The sequence below is a fragment of the Dysidea avara genome, chromosome 10 (genome assembly GCF_963678975.1).
Source record: "Dysidea avara chromosome 10, odDysAvar1.4, whole genome shotgun sequence".
NCBI lineage: Eukaryota > Metazoa > Porifera > Demospongiae > Dictyoceratida > Dysideidae > Dysidea > Dysidea avara.
The window spans coordinates 24,010,541-24,033,129 of record NC_089281.1 but is presented as its reverse complement, the minus strand read 5'-3'; the positions used below and the strand labels follow the sequence as shown (position 1 = coordinate 24,033,129).

General features: G+C 37.5%; 2 protein-coding genes across 3 annotated transcripts in view; one reads left to right on the top strand and one right to left on the bottom strand.

Moving 5' to 3' along the window:
• The window catches only part of LOC136269283 (uncharacterized), a 28,698-nt gene extending 27,712 nt beyond the window's left edge, over positions 1 to 986 (bottom strand). Inside the window, exon 1 of one of the 2 annotated variants that reach the window (XM_066064815.1) lies at positions 869 to 986. The gene's annotated coding sequence lies outside the window, so the exon portion shown is untranslated. The remainder of the gene's footprint in view (positions 1 to 868) is intronic. The other variant, XM_066064816.1, reaches the window with a different exon arrangement.
• An 8,885-nt stretch (positions 987 to 9,871) lies between these two features.
• On the top strand, positions 9,872 to 17,181 carry LOC136236563 (uncharacterized). Its single transcript, XM_066026778.1, has 4 exons — positions 9,872 to 10,008; positions 15,306 to 15,614; positions 15,673 to 15,978; positions 17,053 to 17,181. The coding sequence occupies exons 1-4, from the start codon at positions 9,921 to 9,923 to the stop codon at positions 17,178 to 17,180; spliced, it is 831 nt and encodes a 276-aa protein (XP_065882850.1). The 5' UTR covers positions 9,872 to 9,920; the 3' UTR covers position 17,181.
• Positions 17,182 to 22,589: the final 5,408 nt, after the last annotated feature.

Here is a 22,589-nt window from a genome sequence, read left to right as displayed (position 1 = left end):
GACAGCTTTTCCTCTTTGTAGTCTGCTTTAATAATCACATGAATCATGCACTTTAGTATTGCGGAACAAAAAGTATGGGTATATATTCAAACCGGACCAGACCCTTTTTTCTTCTACAGTAGAAGGAAAAAAATTGGGCCATGCGTGACTGATGTGGCCCTATTTGGTGATTATTAGTTTCTCATCCAGTATTTCTAATTATTATGATGCGAGCGGGAGGGTATTACCATTAGGCCATTATAATATTATACACTGATGTCCAAATTCTCCTTCTTTCCTCCCACAAATTAACATTGGTTTTTCGTTGCAATCGTGCTCTATCGAGCTAGCAGGATTTCAATTGGCTTGAAAAATAGTTGAAAATAGAATCCACTGCAGTAATTTGCCAAGGAAACAACAGTGCTCCTGACACTGTAGCGTTAATTAAAAAATGTCGTGTTTCAATACAAACTATGACGGTTTGGCATCATGTGTTCTTCTGAGCATGCACAGAGTAAATAATGGCTTACCGTGTGGTAGCCTAAGAAGGATGCGGGCGGCGGATGAGAAACTAATAATCACTAAATAGGGGCTTTATCCTAAACAGATGACACTTGGCCTGGCAAGCTGGCTGGAGTTATCAACTTCAGTTAGAAGCAGCACAAAAGGAAACAATGCGGTCAGATTTTTTGTTAACTGAATGTAGCAGTTGGCAAATTTGTTGGAAATACAGATCACATCCGAATCCCGCTAATTTTTGAGACCAACTACTACTAATATACTGTAGCTAACACCATTTCGTGGCTATCACACTAGTGGAGCTGTAAAAGTCGCCCCGGGTCACGCACACGCAGAATACATACACTACGAACAATATACTGAATCACACCTCTTTATAACAACTACACTTGATGTAGCGTGAACCAGAAGTTTCTATCGGAATAGACCATCAGGAATACATCCCCGAGGAAGACTTGAAATGCCTTGTTTTTCAGCTATTAAAATTATTTTAGTGGTGTTAAATTAAAAAATCACGTGATGAAAGACACGTGAGCGCAACATGTATATAGCCTGGAGGCCTACATGTAAATATTTTAAGGATAAAACTTTCCCTGGTAACCCCCCCCAAAAACCGCGAAATCAGCTACCGTGCATACATCATATCTCCACAAGAATCTGGATATGGACACAATGAAAGGGCAAAGGCCTATAGTAGGGTCCGCAACGCGAAAAATCAATATGCTCCAATCAACTACCTAACTATTGTCATGTGTTAGGATAAGTGTAACTTGAATAACACCAGCGTGGCAACCAAGTTTGTCACTTTCTTCAAATAGTCTATCATCAACTCAAAGTATTGGTGGTTTGATTTTATTGGTCAATTTCTGGTGGCAGTGTTATGCGTATTTTGTACCGTACGCGTATGGTATGTACCATACGCGTATGGTACATACCATGCGCGTACGGTACGATTTTCCGTACCATACGCGTACGGTATAGGCATACGCGTATGGTACGTACCATATGCGTATTATGCCTTTTCTCAATGTCTTCTAGCCTTGCCATCGCCTATATAGCTACAATGGGTCTACCTTTACAGGTATTTTTAGCTGAGTAAACTTAGAACACAACAAAATAATCTGCTTAACTGTAACTATAAATTTATTCTTCAACACGTTGCACACTGTTATTCTTGCCTTGCCCATGCAGTTCCCACTACAGTGCTACTGATGTACCTAAATCTTATGTACATGTTGTCTGCAGAACTTCACATGAATGGTACTGTGTATGCTACTTTAGCTATCAAATGGTCTCAATTATAAGTGTGGATAACTGACAACTTACAACGCAATTGGGTAGAGAGCAATTACAACGTGCATGGTAGCTACAGTATGAATTGTACATAATTATACTGCTTGTGCAAAGCTAACAACTTAAAAAAATGAACTTCAGAAGTGTCATCAGTTGTGTAACATGGCCCCTTACTATCTTTGCATATTTATCCGGCTGCTATATACACTCTTCTTCTTTTGAGGATCCAATTTCTTGTTTACATACTTTCTTTTTTACATATACTGTAAATAGTACCACCACTCACATTCATCACAATGGACCTGCAGCACAAATTAATGCGGATCTTGTTAACTTTAAAGAGTACATTCAGATAAGAGTAGCTAAAAAATTGGTTTGATTTGGATGCAAATTAATATGGTCGCTATGTTTTAACCAATCAGAATGCAATATTTTTAATGTGTATTTATATGGAATTGTGGATACTGAATTATATCAATATCTATAATATGTTTATGTTGAGCTACAGCGCTACGTCTACTGGCTTAGTGTTTATATCACTTAAACCATGAATTCAATGTTATTCATTGAAATAATCATGAATATCAGTATGCTGGAAACAGTTCTACAGAGCCTTACAGAAAAGGCAGCACATACCACTGTATGTAATATTATTAATCAATAACTGAAAGCACACAATAACAACTAACTATAACTCTTACACAATATTTATATTACAGGCATCCATAAATTACATCACAGTTATATTACATTATGTTGCATCATTAAATTACATCATTAACTCTATTACAGGTATGAAGGAGGAGTAGCATTATGTAATAATGGCCTGATTTTTGAATTTTCATTGTATCAATTAAACAATGGGTCATGAATCCAATAGGAAGCAATATATGTGTAGCAATTGCAGCCACAATGTACTGTGTGGAAGAAGAAACAAAATTAAAATTTACCATAAATTTTCAGTGTTTGTGGTTGTTATGCAACAGCTAGATAATTTTAACTCAACTATTCTAAAGAACATGCATTATACCAGCTTGTGTAGTTTAAAAGCAATAGCATTTTCCACTGTGGAGAAATAAAGTCATTTATTATAAAAATTCAAGATGGGAATCCATGGGTGTATGGTGGCACTATTGTATTGAAACTGCCAGATACTTTGATGAAATGAAATACATTTGTTAAGCAGACAACGAGATACATTCGTTATAGATTACACCAATGACTAGAAATCAAGACTTATGATATTTAATCCTCTTCATTTGATTTATACTTTTATGGCTTACTGTACATAGGTGATATCATTTTTTTCATGAAGTTTCCAACCCAGTTGATTATTTCATCTTTATTATTTTTCACTATGTATAGAATTCTTATCAGATCCCACTAGATCAGCAGGACTTAACACAATTCAAGACTGGATCTGCCAGAATTATTGTTTTTATCATATAGCTACCGAGACTGTGGAACAGTACACCAATAATTGATCTATCTCATAAATTAAATTTATATTGAAAAATTATTATTTGGAATGTTCCGTTAATAAATTTGCCAACAATAAATTTTGTACTTAGTAGTCCCTGCTGCAAAATTAATGCTCCATGATTCCTGTTTTATATGAACTATTTCATTATTTAACTATAGGATTCTTCCTATATACCCCTTAAAATTTTACCTACTAGTAATTTTATATGTCCAGCTCAAGGTCCAGCTACCAGTGTTAGACACTGGTGACACCGGTATACCCGCAGTTAATTCTGAAAGTATTATTCAATAACTATTGCAATTAAACTTTGTGCACAATTCTGTAAAGCATTAATTTAAATAGCTATATACCATTTATCTTTGCATAATGTTTACAAATACATCATGATCAAGTCATTTGATGACTGTAGTAGAATGCTGCAGATGGTCTCAAGCAAATGTCTGGTCCAATTCATTCATTCAGCAGTAGCTATCAGTGCTTATTCTATGATTTGGCAGAAGTGCATGGTATCAGTGCATGCTACCCTTGAGTCTAGACCCTTGCAGTTATGTTGTAGCTATATATTGTCCTAACAAAATAAGATGTCATGCAATTTTATCACTTATATTATGCCATCAATATTCTTTCATTTTAAATTGCATAATATAGCAGTAGGTATGCATCATGCAGTAAAGAAAATCAATTAAGTTATATCCGAGGGGTCCAACATGAAAACCTTAGATTCAATATTTGCAAAATTTTAGCAGGGATTTGGGATTTTGACCAGGATTTAATATATTTCAAATATTTTGGAATACATTTAAATAAACCACTAGAATTGTGCAAAGTATTTAATTACAGAATAGCAGTGCAAGATCTACTAAATTTGAAGAATTCTGAATTATATTTTGGCTTTTTTCTTCAATATCTGTTTAACATTATGAATATTCTATTAGAATAGTTTCAACTGCTGCAGTTGACTGCTCTATTAGAGTATCTCGATCTTGTACAAAGAATAAACGGAGAATTGTGGAATAGAATATAAAAATTTACGGAATTTCAAGAAATTTAAGGATTTAAAGATTCGTTCAGCCTTAGAGATTTAAACGATTTATCCAAGATTTAAGGATTTGAATCCTGCTTAATGCTTAATGCTAGATTCCATACGTGTCAGACGCCTCGGTTATATCTTAACCACAGTAAAGCAAAATGCATCTTAGCTTTAGAGAATAGAATAAGTATGATCAGATCGAAATATGACTGCTCCATTATAGAGTATCTCGATCTTCAATGAACAGAAACCGCTAAGCCAGTCTCGGAGACTAGCCCCTTCCCCCTCCCTGAAAGGAAATGAAGGCAGAGCACCATCCAGCATAATCAATAGGTATGGCAGTGCAAAAACCTTCTGCTTGATATTATACGCATAGCTACCATGCAGGTTAGCTATACTCATATGGTACGAATTACTGTACCATACGCGTATGGTTGTACCGTACGCGTATACGCATATGGTATGTACCATACGCGTATGGTACAAAATACGCATATGGTATAGAACAGCAGCACGATCTGTGCAGCTTTTTGGCGACAGACAAAATGTTTCTTGCTCTGGAGCACAGGACAAGCAGAGCAGCAACTGCGCCGTGGGTCAGCAATGACCAGTACTAGGTAAAGTACCTGCATGGGGAGTATGGTTATAATTGAAGCTTGTTAGCCATCTGGCTGAGCCATCTAGCTATATGCTGAAATTCGGGCAAAATGATGCGATATTTGCAAACAAATACCAGAATGGTTGATACATCAGTGAGACAGTCTCCAACAGCAAGGATACGAAGCTTACAAACACCTAACAATACGGCTATCTCGCCCAGTAAACGCATAGAGCAACCCAATGCATGAAATAGGCACTCACGTGATCGATATTCAAATCTCGGAAAATACAACCATAAACTATTCCAATGACATTAAAATCACTTGGAAACAAGTGACAATCAGTTTGTGTGCATTAGGTTCAACATCTCGATTAGCCCAGCAGTCACACTTTCCGTATGATGCCATCACAGCATAAAACACACCTGCACTGGCCCAGACCACGCCTGAGTGAACAGTTAACACAAATATTTACAAAAGGAGCACACTGCATGGTTCCTATTCAGAAATGAAAGCGATTTCATGGGTATTTCCGCGATTTGAATTTCGATCACGTGAGTGCCTATTTCATGCATTGGATTGCTCTATGCGTTTACTGGGCAAGATAGCCGTATTGTTAGGTGTTTATAAGCTACGTATTCTTGCTGTTGGAGACTGTCTCACTGATGTATCAACCATTCTGGTATTTGTTTGCAAAAATCGCATCATGTTGGCCGAATTTCAGCATATGGCTAAAATTTCAGCACTTTGTTAGCCATCTGGCTCAGCCAGATGGCTAACAAGCTTCAATTATAACCATGCATACTCCGCATGCAGGTACTTTACCTATAGTAATGGTCACTGCTGACCCACGGCGCAGTTGCTGTTCTGCTTGTCCTGTGCTCCAGAGCAAGAAACATTTTGTCTGTCGCCAAAAAGCTGCACAGATCGTGCTGCCACCGGAAACTGACCAATAAAATCAAACCACCAATACTTTGAGTTGATGATAGACTACTTGAACAATGTTGAGAGTGAATATCGTGGCATACGAAGAACCCTACGAACTGCTGCAACGGAAAATCACGTGATTTTAAGACATTTGTATCGTTTTCTACCAGAAGAAAGTGACGAACTTGGCTGCCACGCAGGACCGCCCACAGGGGGGGGGCAACTGGGGCATTTTGCCCCCGGCCCCAGCCTGAAAGGGGCCCCAGGAGGCCCCATGAAGGGCCCCCTGAATACCTGTTTAAAAGATCGATATACTCTAATAGAGCAGTCAGATCTAAATACTCTAATAGAGCAGTCATAGCATTCTTCAGAGGAGCAGTGTAGCAAGCTTATAGATAAGGAGATATGGTTGGTGATGGGTAGTTATTGTTATTGCTAGCAGGTTGTGACCTTTTTTTTTTTTTTTTTTTTTTTTTTTGGTCTTCATCTTACAACTTGGGTCAAGGGCCCCACTTTAACTCTTTGCCCTGGGCCCCTTAATTTCTCTAGGCGGCCCTGCTGCCACGTTGGTGTTATTCAAGTTACACTTAGCCTAACACATGACAATAGTTAACTAGTTGATTGGAGCATATCGATATTTAAATCAGTAGTGAAGGTCCGCACTCAGGCTGACTACTAATCTCTGTCACAATACTCACTATTTTTGGATTGGTCCGTCCTTTACAAAATGTTCCCCAAATAATATTTCCATGGTCTGTATGACTGATAGCTTTGTACTTTAGATTGATGAATGTTTTGCTTATAAGCTCTATAGCTTCTGTGTTTTGCTTAGTTTGCTGCATGGTTACTGTCAGTGGTTACATGGTTATGGAAATTGAGGTGGTGCCATTTATCAGAACACTCAATTTTTTTCTTCACTGGTTTGTTCAGTGAGACTATAGTGCCCATGGAGTGATGTGCCCTTGGTTAGACAAAGCTAGGTACAGGATCTGGACTTCTGTATACATGCATGCAGGCATTGCCTTTTATATCCCTGTAAATATTTGTGTATAAGTTGCATTATTGTTTTAGCATTGTGATTTTCTGATGCCATTTAAACTCCCTTGTCAGCATGTGTATGCATGCATGTGCATCATTTCCACCAGCACACACACTGTTGACTACTCTGAGTGCTGACTATGACACTGTTTATACATGCCCTATGGGTAGGTTGCAATTGTCAGGTTGGTGTATGTACTTGGTTGTATGTGACTCAGTCCTAGATATAATTATACAACTAAGTACTAAGACTAATAAAAACGCAATTTAATGATCAGTATAGTTATTAGGTAATTGGTCATTGCATGGCTATAGATCCTTTGGCTTTGGTATCGGATTGGTAGGTATTTTTCTGTATTGCACAATTTGGTAGAGCTCTAGTTTATTAATAATGATCATCATATCTGTATAGATAAGAAGAACGATGATGCATGTGTGTAACAACAAGCCTCAAAGCCAGTTTATGGTTGACTTTGCATGCCTGATGAGGCATTTAACATAAAAAATAAGTGAAATCCATGCAAAAACAGTCAAGCTGTATAAAAAGAGTGTGGCCCCTTCAATAGCTTGGGTGAAAAAAAGTTGTGAAATCAAAGGTGGCGATGCTGCAATGATGTTAATGATAATAATTTTAATAATGGCTTTGTGCAATAATTATTAAAATGTATTATCATTAACATTATTGCAGCGTCGCCACCTTTCATTTCACAACATTTTTGCCCAGAAGGCTGCACCCTTTCATACAGCTTCAGCCTTGCATGGATTTAGTGTTGTTCCAGTTCTCAGTACTGGAACTAAAATAATTCCAGTTCCAGCGGTTTTCAAGAACTAGAACTATCATTTTTTCTCCTAAAAACTGGAACTAGAACTATAAAGAAAATTTATCAAGTACTGGAATTAATACTGGAATTAGAACTGGTCGTAACCATACAACTTTTGCCAATGAGATTTTATTCTCTTATATAGGACTAGAATTTAGCTATCTGCAGACAAATTTAGCAATTAATGTAGTATATAACTTCATAAAAGCTGTATGTATTACAACCATGTATGCATCAGTGTGCTAAAATACTGCTTGAAACAACTGATTATCTATAGCGTTAGAAGAGAATGCCAAATGCAATGCTGTCTCAGTCACATTGTTATGTCTGGTTCAGTGCTTAATTAGCTACAGGTCTTTTAGTACCACCCTATATAGTGTTAGTGTTATAGTTAGCCACATACATGAAACAATTAAACCTGGCAAGACTATAGCATATATAACTTAATAGTGACTGTCCATAATTCATTATGGGCTTTTGGTAATGCTTTAGTTAAAATAAGTGTTGCTTTAGAAATTGAAGAATAATTTTGAATGTCATGGTTCTGAACAGGAACTAAAACTGTAATTCTAAAGGTTATGGTTCCAGAACTGGAATTAGAACTGTAATTCTAAAGGTTATGGTTCCAGAACTAGAACTGGAACTGTAATTATAAAGAGTATGGTTCTAAAACTGAAACTATAGGACTGTAATAACTATGGAACAACACTCTAGATACTATTAATTCTTCCATAATTGCCAGCAAATGACCCTAGGGCTGTGGCACAATGTGACAACATCAAAATTAGTAAAGTTGGCTATTAATAGGAAAACCACACAGGGAATATTATAGCTATAACCTTTAAAGGTATTGTTTATTCCTGCAGAGCATGTGATTAGTAGGAGATGATAGTTCACATTTACTATTCAATAGAGCTATCATCTCCTACATATCACATACAACAGAGAGGAATGTGTAGTATGTGCACAAGTGTTACAGGTGTAATGCATGTGATTTATTTGTCAGTTTAACCACTGCTATGGAGTGTTAACTCGTGATCAGCCTGTACTGGGATTACAAAATACGTGATACATTGTACACAAGAACTATCATCATATTACTGTGTCTTCACTGTACAAGTTAGACAATAATATTGTCAGCTCTTTCCCCGGTGTAAACTACATTCAGGAATCTCACTTTAAAATATGGGCTAGCCACCGAATATACATGGCTTATTACTGGATCAGTACCTGCATGGATACGCATTACAAGGGCAAAGAGTATAATAACACAATTTGATTATGGTTTAAGACAAGTGTACAGGAAATAAATAAGGGGCCTATACACATGGGTATACCAAGAAGCTTTAAGCAGCTGGAGCCCTGGCAAGGCAAACACACACACAAAAGAAACAAAACACATACATAGCTACATCAATATTAGTTTAAATAATTAGTTTAACAGATCTGTTAGATCCCATAGTTCTGACAGTTTGAGAAGCGAGCATAGAAAGCCTAAACTCTTATTTTTGAACAATAATATTTTGACTGCATAGCTGAATAATTTTCATCTTTGGTGATGTGTATTACTGCATACAATACTGCAATAATGTATAGTTCTCTCCTGTATGTTTTGTATACATATACTGTGTACATATCACTGTGCCATTGCCACACCAATGATGTACCAGCATTTAGCTACTGGTGACCTCTAGTTACAATGCCACTATTGTGTTATATCTGCATGTCTGTCACTATTGTGATATACTGAGTTAATTTTGGATCATAATTTCAATCATGCTTTCATGCACCACCTAGTTGTGTGCATCAACTCACCAGGGGATTGTTGCATTGGTGTATATACTTACCAGGGGGGTGTCACGTTGGTGTATGTACTTGGTTGTATCATGTATGTGACCCGGTCCTAGATAATAATAATAATAAATGCTGTATGAGCAGGATATTGCAATGTCTGCTTGCATGGCAGCTTGTTAGCTAGTGCTAACAAAAACCAAATTGCAGAGACTAAAACACTTAGTACAAAAAAGACGATTGTGTTTGTACTCTTCTTTCTTTTTTTCACAGGGCTCCACTGAAAATCAGTATAGTTATTTTTATTATATTATACACCTGACAAAAAATAATATTCAAATCGGTATCCGATAATATACGAATGTGTTACATATTATTTAATGTACCTGACTCGATGTTGTCACATTATTTCTTGTGTAGCGATAGCCATAGCCGCAGTAATGACTCGGATGAAGGTGCGGTGTATGTTTATTGCAAGTATCGTGCTGTCGTATATTAGCGCAGTATATGGACAACTACCACCACCATGTAAGTTAGCGGCAGTTCGACTTTTCGTGTGTGTTGTGTGTATCAAGTGTATGTGTATTGTATAGCTAGTAGCTAGCTACAGCTTTAGTATAACTATAGTATAGCTTTAGTATATAGTAGTCCAGGCTCACGTGGCGGACAGACCGATTTTTCCCTCTCTCACTCTTTGTTTTATTTTATTGCGGCTTAGGCTAGCTACTGCAGGTCATTAAGAATGCGCCGCCGGCGGAATTCGACCAGCCATTCACAGTTTGTAGCTCCAAGGGAGTGTCACGTAGGTACGCGCTGTAGGGAGATCTGCGACCACGGTCAAAGTCTTGACCTGGCGAAATTTCGCTTTGACCTGTGACTAAGAACCTTTTTCGATCTGTGACAGGTGACTTAACGACGATATTTCATGCAGTACTTTTCGATTGTGGGTTGGAATTTTTAACCCTTGACCGTTGACTTGGCACGAATTTGGTGACCTTGACCTTTGACTAAGACTTTGACCGCAGTCGCAGATCTACCTACAGTGAGTGCCTGTGTGTCACCCCCTTGGCTATAAGGGAAAAGAAATATGCATGCAACTCAAGAAGTAGCTATAACCTACCAATTAAGTAACGATAAAAGCAGGGATTAAAACCATTTGCTCTAAACCTAGACCCGGAATGCAGATACATTTCGGATGCTGAAAGTAAGCTCATGTAGGAAGCGATTTAAATTTCACATACCACTTGCACAAAAAAGTGACAAGGTTTCTATTTTGGGTAGTGATTAATTGATGTAGAATGCAGTGATCAGAAAAATTAATATTTGCTTGCATTGATCTTTTTGCCCTACACAAATCCAGATTGTGTTATGTTAATATAGCCAGTCCAGTGCCACACCTTAAACCTGTCTATAGCTAATGACAAAAAACCTGGTATACATGGACACCCGATACTAAGCTAGCAATATATTTTGTGTCAGTATTGTTATCTTCTGTGATTTTCCAGTGATTTTTCACTTGGTAAATATCATACCTTGTTTGATCTACTCATGCATGGATTTGAAGCTTCATGCTGTATATAGCTATATACCTAGTTATAGTTGATTGCAAACAAATGTTGGCTATATACATCGATATACATGCACTATAGCTATTTCTTTTTGTCTTTCCATCGTTTTTGCAGTTTCATTAGAGAAAAGAACAAGCACCGACAGCAAGTCTTCTTATCTGATGAAGGATTACTGAGGCAATTTCCATCTTGAGTCATGAGCATAATTTTTTTATTAACTATAACATAATTAGGGCACACATGACTACAGGAATGTCCTTGGGTAATGTCACATGACATCCTGTCTACCCCACTTTTGGCTATATTCTCCCGCATGGGAGAGCATCAGTGGCGGATCCAGGATGGGGCATTTGGGGCAAATGCCCCCCCCCCCCTTCAAGAAATTGCATACATATACAAGATCGAGATACTCTAATAGAGCAGTCAATTACTCTAATAAAGCAGTCACAATGTTCATGAGGCAGTGTAGCTTACCTATGAAGCTATAAATAGGATTTTATTTTACATAACATACGTGATATAGTTGGTAAGGATAACAATTAAGCTATTATTGTCGTGACCTTTTTTTTTTTTTTTTTTTTTGGTCTTCAACTGGTTTTCAGCAAGTTTTTTTTGGTCTTCAACTGTTTTTCAGAAAGGTGCCCCCCCTCTTTCCAAACTCTGGGTCCGCCCCTGAGCATATAAATTTTGGATGACAGCATCATGCAGCCAACTATAGGCTATTCTTCAGCTGTGCACTGAATTATCCATATACAATATTATGTCCCTGGTTTAACAGCTGGGTGCACGGCTGGAGCAATGGGGGTAAAGTTTCTTGCTAAGGAAACAACAGTAGTCAAGGTATCAAAAACATGGCATTTTATTTACATCTTATCAATGCTCATAAAAGTTTTGAGTACTTGGTTATTGATTGACTCACTTGTTTTATCACATGCCCTTCCTGTGTGGGAATCCTTCCTAATGCAACAATCAGCACAGCATTTAAATAGCGGAATACAGAGCAGTATGCCTTGTAACCAATCTACTCCCTTACAGTCACGACCATTTGTATATGCTCTTTCAGTGTTTGCAATGGTTGTCACTTTACCACCTTATTCAGTTTCTTTCAGCCTGTAAAATGTGTTGCAAGTATTCCCTTGGGGCCATATAAACAACCACCAGAAGTACTTTACATGAGTCAAGCAGCAATTTTCCAGTCCAATGAAGTTTAACCATACATTTTCAGAAGGTTTCTTCCAACATCAGGCATCACCGTGGAACCATCTCCCTTCCACCCTACTACCTGGACTACTACTGCTCTCCTATAATTTGGTTTGTCTGTATAGTTTTCTATAGTTTGTGGTTTGCTTTTCTCTATAAAAGAGCAAGCTTTTGCTGTTTCTGTGTGTTAATTGTGCAGACTTATTGTTGATGAGCAACAAAGTTTAGTCCTATAGCGGTTAGCAGTCTGAGTCATCATCTGCGCAGCCACCTATTGGTGAGCTGGTAGCTCAATAGCTGCCAATTGTCCAGCCCAGTGCTGGTCATATACACACACTACAATTTGCATAAGTCATCATGCATGGAGGCTAGCTTGTATGCATGTCACCCTGGCATGAGCCCTGGCATTTATATAAGCGACCAATTAGAAATTCCTGGCTGGCTAATTTGTTTTTTTGAAAAACACAGTTTGATTAACTTAAAGTATATACAACATAATGTGCAATGATTTTGAGAACTTTGATTTGATGTCAAAAACAGCTATATCTAAAAAGTCATTTCTTTGTGCCCTTGCAATACTTGCACTTGCTCTTCATTTGTGGTTAATAGCTACCAACTGTATATGATCAGCAGTGGCAGATCTAGGATTTTTAAAAGGGGGTTTCTGAAAATTGGTATAGTTAAGTAAGGCATCTGATGACAATTCTCCGGAAACTTTTGAGATTTTAGAAGCTCTGAGATCGGATTTTAGGCTATTTTTAGTTAGCAATTACAATAAATCCAATGCTTTAAACTAAATAGTAAATGCTATAGCTAACTATAGGGCAAATATGGTGACTACAAGCTGTAGCTTTGATTGCACTATTAGAGTAGTTACTTGAATGCTCTATTAGAGTATCTCGATCGTTTTTAATGCAGTAGGAGATAAAGAGTGAAGGGTTGCTGAGGGTTTAATAGCTATAAATGGTGTTAGTTAAGTGCAACTACATGCATGCTACTGGTATATAGTTGTTTGCTATGAGAAATTGTCATTTGTCAATACAACAATGTTTATGTATTGAGAATGCCACTATGCTAAGGCCACTCCAAATAAATTCTCCGTTTCCCGTCCACCGCCCGCATCTAGTTACTGTCTAGTCTCGTGCCCAGACCGTTTTTTCTTTTTGTGTGGGGGCGGAGAAAAAAAGGGTCTGGTGGATCTCCAATACATTTTTTGTGCAGCCGGATCTACAACTTTTGGGGATCGTTGATTAGTGGTGATGAATAGCAAAGGCTTGTTAACGAAGCAACAATAGGAAATACGGCGCGCGTAGCCAAGGATGTAACCTTGCCAAGCAAACGCGCGCCGTATTCCTATTGTTGCTTCGTTAACAGGCCTTTGCTATTCATCACCACTAATCAACGATCCAAGTTTTGTAGATCCGGCTGCACAAAAAATGTATTGGAGATCCACCAGACCCTTTTTTCTCCGCCCCCACACAAAAAGAAAAAAAGCGGTCTGGGCACGAGACTATAGTTATTGTCAGCTCTAAATATTCCATTATTCCGTATTCTTCCATTATTTTCCGGTTATTCTTGCATACTGACAGGCTCAGTAAAAACCATCTTGAAACAGGGTCAGCTCACGTGTCAGCAGTGCTATCAAGTAGGCACAAACTTCACGTTTGTGCTATTTTTGCAACTTAAAAGGGAAGGAACAAGCTTAAGCATGCTTTTATGCAGTTTTTTATGGTTGTGTCATGCAGGCAAATAATGGCTTGAAAAGCTGCCAATCTGATAATGAAATAATGGAAATGGACCGCCCGCCCGCATGCAAATATGCTTGAGTCCAGGACGGAAAACAGAGAATTTATTTGGAGTGGCCTAAATTTAAAAGGGGTTTCTGTCGAAACCCATCTAGATCCACCACTGATCAGACCCACAATGTGATCAAACTAAGCTTTACCAATCAACAGAATGGAATTAGCTAATGAAACGTTTTTGATACCAATAAAACTTCACTTTATTATTGCTACTGTGCACGTGACAGCAGAGAAGCTAGCTGACCTTACCATTAGGCTGAGTAGACAATCTGCTAGGGCCCTAACTCTAATGAAGGGGCATGTGGTTTCAAGTATATGACTCTCAGACTTTATTAAAATACTTTTCATTTAGCCAATTACATTCACACTTCCCAATATAATGAATACTGTGGTAAACAGTGAACTTCACTGTATATTTTAGTTCTAAGAATTTACAGCGACGTTTACTATTTACCACAGGATTCACTGCTTACTTTTTACAGTGTATGCATTTCTATAGACATTTGCAGACCACGGTAATGTATGAATAACTTTTATCCAGCACTAAGGTGCACTGTATATTACAGTTTGCATAAATACTTCAGTCTTAAATCATAAAATTGAGTATTATTTCACTCCTTTCAAAAGTCTGGATCTCCATAATACTGCATATTATAAATTAAGCCATATAACTATAGCTATCAGACAATAGTTTGTTTTGATTTCACTGTTTAATTTGTACTAGTTCCGTAGGTTAGTGGCAGTCCCCAATTGAATGGTTGTGCATTAAATAATTTGCACATTATGTGCCACATTGAAATCTTTTGAATATTGTAGTGCTACAAGATAGATGTAACTGATTTAAAACTTGATCTTCTTTCTCTAGCATGTTATGTATTGATTCAGAAGATGTAGACTATTTTGCAGACATTCATGGAACTTGTTTTTTGACACAGCCAGGCCAGTAGCAGCTAAGTTGCACAATAAGGCAATTAGGTACTCATAGACTACATAAACACACATTGTTGGTAGCCAAATTTGGTTGTAATTGATTTTGTTGATCCTATTAAAATTATAAATGAAAATACAGAATGTTAACGTTCATGGAGTTATTTCCTTTTAACCTTAATAACCTCATGTAAACTGCTGTATAGTTACTAAAGAATTAGCAAAACATAGGATGGTGAGTTGTATATATACTATACAGTGTAGCTATATAACAAATATGGTGCTTCCCCTACCTATACATGTCTCTTAATTCCTCTGCTGTTTTTAGCTGATGATTTGACCATTAGCCCTGATGATAGGCTTGTTGCCAGACTTGGGGCACGAGCATCGTTTTCATGTATGTACAAGCCAAGTTCTGTGCAACAAATTGGTTGGGGTGTGTTGAGGAATGGACAGCCCAACATCATTTTTGTTGTTAACAATACTGATACTGATATCTATTTTTCACCAGACACACACTCACTGATATTTGAACCTGTGATGTCCTCACATGAGGGTAGATATTACTGCTTGGTTTCATTGACCAATAATGCAATGCAAGATCTATACAGCTCCTCAGTTGGGTTAATTATATTTGGTAAGCATTAATTATGATTCTAGTAGTCAATGTGACATCGTTATACCTTTGCTTACAGAGGAACCGGATATTGTAAATTTAGATGAACAACAAGGACAACCACAGGACCAGTTTCATTACAACTTGCTAGTCAAAACTCGAGTAATGCTAAACTTTACAACGGTTGGAAGACCATCTCCAGAATTGACGTTGTTTAAGAAAGCTAATGATGGTGTTTTTAGGGAACAGAATTCATCAAGATTTTTCGTCACATTCACTGGAATAACTATAAGTTCTTTAGAGCCTGAAGATGTGGGAGAATACAGGCTTACTGCCTTTTCTGAAGGAGAAAGAGATGATGAAGATTTTATAATATCAGTTATCAGTAAGTATACTGTGTTCTGTGTTGCATTGTACATAGAAAGTGTATATGTATTATAGTACTTGTCTGTCTGTCTATTTGACTTTGATTAACGTTATTAGCTGTCTTACACTGTCTGGTATTCTGTTACATCTCTGTGATGCCAACAGGATAAATAACATTCCTTTCTCTTCTGTAATTCCCATGCAGCAAATGTGGCCTACATCAACGATGAATATACACATTTGTAGGGACTTTTGATTTTAAAATAATTAGTAACAGTGCAATTTGACAATTAGTGATAGACTTTAGCTAGATTTTCAGTCACCGATGTATTACCTATATGCCTACAACTTAACACATCAATTGACTGTGGGATCATATAATTTGCTTGTAATGGTATTTCTCAATCTTAGCAACATGTATAACTGAATGCTAATGCATTTATCAAGCCCTACTGCAAGTAATTGTTTAGTCTTCAGTATATGGGCTATTTCAATTACTAGGAAGTATGACAGTGTAAATATGTAGTATAATAAAGGGGCAGTACACCAAGTCATACAAGAGCTGAAGCCACAAAAGTTTGACAAGCATTTGATGTTGTTGTACACAACGACTTGGAATCATTTTGTTGTGGAATTCCACATGTACGTAGACAGGTTATTTAAATCAAGTAGAAGATTGTTAATGGCCTGAGTGCTTGAAGGTAATGCAACGGCATAGAGTACTTGGAAATGTACCACAAGAACAGTAGTGCTAACCTATAGTAGACCATTAATTAACTTAACAGGCTTGTGTTCATACAGCATTTCAAAAGTTTGTACCAGCTGCTATAGGCTGGCTGAAGTGGCTGTTTACAATTTGCATGGGATGAAACTTTACAGAGAAGTTCTTTTCATCTACGTTTTACCTCACTACATAGCTCAGGCTATACTATGCTACACTGGCATCCACTGCATTTTGCAAGTAGTATATATATCATAACAACACAGCTTATGCTGAACCATATCTGTAGCCTATAATAGCCTAGTAACTGGTTGTAAGCACTTCTTTTAAAACTTATTTTATGCCAGGTCTATTTAGTTAATATTCTTGCAGGTCCAAATCCTGGAGAAACTAATGGTGGTAATGGTAGAAGTGGAGCAGTCACAGGGACAGTGTATTCTAATCATTTTTTGTCATTTCATGTAATCGTACTAATTTTATGTTCCATGTATCTTATTTAAATAGTTAATTGTAAATAATATTTGAATAAAACGTACTGTGTTCATATTTGTGGATGGTCCCTACAACATGACTAGAGAAAACTAAAAGCCATGCAGTTTTCGATTACAATGGACATGGATGTTGGTTGCTATTTATGTAATAGTTTCAACACAGGCATAAGATCTTTCCTGATATGTATGGTTGACAGCTTCTACTAAAGTTAAAAGATGTCATTCTCAATAGTTGTGTCAAAGACATTACCATGGGTGACTCCAGAAATTTCTGGATACTAATACCAGGGCCTAGTAGCTACAAATGTGAAAGGTATACTAGCATGCAATGTATCTAGCTAGCTACATGGTCTACGGCCCACAGTTTGATGAAAGTTAGTCTCTCTGAAGTTGAATTTGAAGTGATTTCAGCAATTCATCAAATATTACTATATGGTTGACAATATGGTGATTGCTCTATTAGGATATTTTAATTTTGCTTGATCAGTGAAACTCCCCTGGAGCAGAAACCCTTATTTCTGTGAAACACACTAAGAACCTAGGGATTCAAAATGACATTTATGTACAGTCTAAACATTAACCCCCCTCCAGGAAGTTTATAGCTGTGGTTTCATAGAGTCACATGTTGTAGCAAGAATTTAACCAAGGAAATACAATAATTCAAAGGGTATTTTACTACCTCCACATGGCAGGTAATTATCAGCTGCCAAGCATGGAGAAGAATGAAAAATCACCCAAATGACAGCATGCAATGCCATTGCTTATGATGCTATATAAGACATTTTTTGTATGCTAAATTCATATTATATGCTTTTGAATTTACAGTGTATAATGAGACAGAAATGTGCACCATATATATCCTGCAGCACTTTAGAACAAAAATTATGTGCTGTTATCAGATAAATTTCTTTTACAAAAGTTGCTGGGTAGGGGCAGAGAACGGTACTCAAAAGTGTGTGTGTGTGGGGGGGGGGGGGCTGTAAGTTACAAAATGTTTTATATAAAAGTATCAACTGTACCTTAGTGTGCAAAGCACACTAGTATGCAAAGCACACTAGTATGCAAAGCATGCCAATACTAGGAGGGTCTGGGGCATGCTCCCGCCCATACACACACACGCAGAGGAAATTTTGAGATTTGAATGTTTTGAGATTGAATCTGAGAGCATTTTCAGTACACCCTCAAGCGATGACAATAATCGTAGATTACACTATCTGCCATTAGAAAATTTTAACTTTTTCATGCATTGATTTAAACTGTGCAGGGAGTGTATCATCCCTAGCTGTTGACTTACTTGATGCTATTGATGATGCCTATCTATTTCAGCATGTCAGTGGTTTTACTCATCATAGAAGTGGTCTCTTCTTGATTTAATATCCACTTTTGATATTAATTCCGTTCATTTTGTACAACACAATAATATCTCCATTGGGTTCTAGTGACCATGAGTGTTTGACATGGTAGTATAGTTTGACAACCCTACTGCTGAGGATTTAACAACTACTTATACTGGAAAGGAAACTACTTGGCTATGTGTGAAGAATTTAATAAAATTAATAAATCTGGGCTAAAACCAAAAAATGGTCAAATTGTTAAAACTGATGGTGCCCTTGCTGGGAATGACAGCTGAAGTTCTTTTTCAATCAGTGTTTACTTGTACTACTGAACCTGCTATACTGATTATTGTCTGACATAACGGAAATTAAGGGTTTATTAGGCAGCATTGTCACCTAATAAAGCCCCCTGGACCAGACAACTTACATTCACAGGTACAAAAGAATTGTGCTGAAAGTTTAGCTAAACCCTTGTCATAATTTTATCAACTTGATTTCTTTCCAGTTGCTTGATCAACAGTCACCATAATAGAGCATTCAGCTACGTTTATAATTTAGAATTAGATTGCATTGCAAGTTATTCTATAGGGAGTTCAGCTACGAACAGTTAATCTTATAGACAATTCAGCTACAAGCAAGTCACCTTGTAGAGAGTTTAGCTACAATATGTCGCTGTAGATATTCAGAACATTATAAGTCACACCGAAGAGAGTTCAGCCATAAACAAGTCACCCTGTAGAGAGTTCAGCTACAACAAGTCACTCTGTAGAGAATTCAGCTACAAACAAGTCACTGTGTAGAGAGTTCAGCTACAAAATAAACTACCCAGTAGAGAGTTCATCTATATATATAAACAAGTTAGCTACCCTAAAACTCTGCTACAAACAAGTTACTTTATACAATCTTCAGCTACAAGTAAGTCACTCGGTAGAGAGTTCAGCTACAAACAAGTCACTCTGTAGTACAAACAAGTCACCATGTAGAGAGTTCAGCAACCAATCAAAAAACCACCCTGTAAAGGGTTCAACTACACAAACAAGCTATAACTCTATAGAGGGATCAGCTAGAAACAAGAGAGAGCTCAGCTAAAAACTTAACAAATCATACTGTAGAGAGTTCAGCTAGAAACAAGCCACCCTGTAGAGAGATCAGCTAGAAACAAGTCACCCTGTAGAGAGATCAGCTAGAAACAAGTCATCTAGTAGAGAGATCAGCTAGAAGACATCACCTTGTAGAGAGTTCAGGTACAAACAAATCACCCTGTAGAGAGATCAGCTAGAAGAAATCACCTTGTAGAGAGTTCAGCTACAAAGAAACCACCATGTAGAGAGTTCAGCTATGAAGAGATCACCCTGTAGAGAGTTCAGCTGGAAACAACTCATCCTGTAGAGAAATCAGCTATTACATTGTAGAGAGTTCAGCTACAAAGAAACCACCATGTGGAGAGTTCAGCCGCAAACAAATCAAATTGTTTGGAGTTCAGCTACAAACAAATCACCCTGTAGAGAGATCAGCTAGAAACAATTAGCAAGTCACCCTGTAGAGAAATCAGCTAGAAGAAGTTACCTTGTAGATAGTTCAGCTACATGTAGAGAGTTCAGCTGCAAAAAAATCACCCTGTAGAATTCAGCTAGAAAAAAGTCACCCTGCAAAGAGATCTTGTAGAGAGATAAGCTAGAAGAAGTTATCTTGTAGAGAGTTCAGCTACAAAGAAACCATCATGTAGAGAGTTCGGCTGCAAACAAACTACCCTGTAGAAAGTTCAGCTATGAACAGATCACCCTGTAGACAGATCAACTAGAAAGGTCACCTTGTAAAGAGTTCAGCTGCAAACAAATCACAGTTCAGCTACAAACACGTCCCCCTATAGAGAGATCAGCTAGAAGAAGTTGCCTTGTAGAGAGTTCAGCTACAAAGAAACCACCATGTAGATAGTTCAGCTGCAAACAAATCACCCTGTAGAGAGTTCAGCTATGAACAGACCACCCTGTAGAGTTCAGCTAGAAACAAGTCACCCTGCAGAAAGATCAGTTAGAAACAAGTCATCCTGTAGAGAGACCAGCTAGAAGAAGTCGACTTGTATGTAGAGAGTTCAGCTACGAAAAATCACCCTATAGAGATATCAGCTAGAAGAAGTCACCTTGTAGAGAGTTCAGTTACAAAGAAACCACCATGTAGAGAGTTCAGCTGCAAATAAATAATCTGTAGAGAGTTCAGCCAGAAACAAGTTCACCCTGTAGAGAGATCAGCTAGAAACAAGTCACCTGAAGAGAGATCAGCTACAAAGAACCATCCTGTAGAGAGTTCAAGATAACCCTATAGAGAGTTCAGCTAGAAGCAAGTCACCCTGTAGAGAGATCAGCTAGAAACAATTAATCCAGAGTTCAGCTAGAAACAAGTCATCCTGTAGAGAGATCAGCTAGAAACAAGTCATCCAGAGACTAGCTAGAAACAAGTCACCCTGTAGAGAGATCAGCTAGAAGTTACCTTGTAGAGAGTTCATGATCAGCTACAAAGAAACCATCATGTAGAGAGTTCAGCTGCAAACAGATCACCCTGTAGAAAGTTCAGCTACAAACAGATCACCCTGTATAGAGATCAGCTAGAAGGATCACCTTGTAGAGAGTTCAGCTACAAACAAATCACCCTGTAGATAGTTCAGCTACAAACAAGTCACCCTGTAGAGAGATCAGCTACGAACAGATAACCCTTCAGAGAGTTCAGCTAGAGTCAAGTCACCCTGTAGTGACAATCCTGTAGAGAGTTCATCTACGTACAAGCAAATCACCTTGTAGAGAGTTCAGCTACATTTCAAGTCACCCAGTAGAGTGTAAAAAAAGTTATCGTGTAGGGATTAATCAACATGTAATAAATATGTATTGTATGTATATATTATTTGTACATTTACTGATAAAATCAGAATTAAAGTATTAATAAAATCTGCTTCATCTTTTTCTTCTTCCTGTGGTAAAGAAAAAAATATAGGTTAAAAAGCCCCAAAGCCATCCACAGGCCGGCTTTGGATATGCTAATATAAAAAGAAGTGAAATCTAATCCAAAACAGCCAAGCTGTAAAAAAAGAGTGCGGCCCTCAAAAAGGCTATTGTGAAAAAAGATGTGAAATCCAAGGTGGCGGCCAAGAAATGGCTGTGATGGTAGGTTAATGGCAAAAGGTTTAATTACGACAATTCAGTGTGGAAGCCTAGTGGAGGAGGCAACACAAATTCACCTGAATTGTTGTTATTAAATTTTTTGCCATTAACCTACCATCACAGCCATTTCTTGGCCGCCACCTTGGATTTCATATCTTTTTTCACAATAGCCTTTTTGGGGGCTGCACTCTTTTTTTACAGCTTGGCTGTTTTGGATTAGATAAAATATTACTCTACATTACAAAGCTGTACTGAATAAAGATAGTCATTATCCTACTATGCATGTAGATAACACACAATGTGACAACTACATCTATATAAGGTTCTGGTTGCAACATGCAATTTCACACCTATAATGTTTCAAGCAAATCAGATTTCTTGTGGTAATGCCAGTGTGGTCTTCACTTGGTGAACTCCTATACTGAACACCTCAGCTTTCAGGGTAAAATGTGAGCTTTTGCTGAGCACACACATTTCTATGTATGCAGTATTAAGAGCCATTGAATAAACTTGACAAAATCTATAGCTGCTGTGTGCTTTTTGCTTTCTAAATACTATCATAGTACAAGTCAAGCATAGTTCTTAAATGTAATACATAGCTACTCCATGACGACCATGCATATTAAATTATCATAGCTGCGTGATTAGTGAAGTTATATTGTACACTCACAACACATAATTATTAACATGTAAATCAAAGATAGGACACTATACTATGTATTACCAGTTCCAGAGCATGCACTCATTTTTGTGACTTGCATGTGTATTATTTCATCATAATGTTATTAAGAATCGACCAAAACAGAAGCACCATGTAATTAAGGATAGACAGTGAAGTCATGCTGTTTACTGGCTGAATGCAGAGCCAGCTAGGAGAAGAAATCCTGAATCTAAGGCTGTGTAGTTCCGCTACTTACCTATAGATTTAAGCT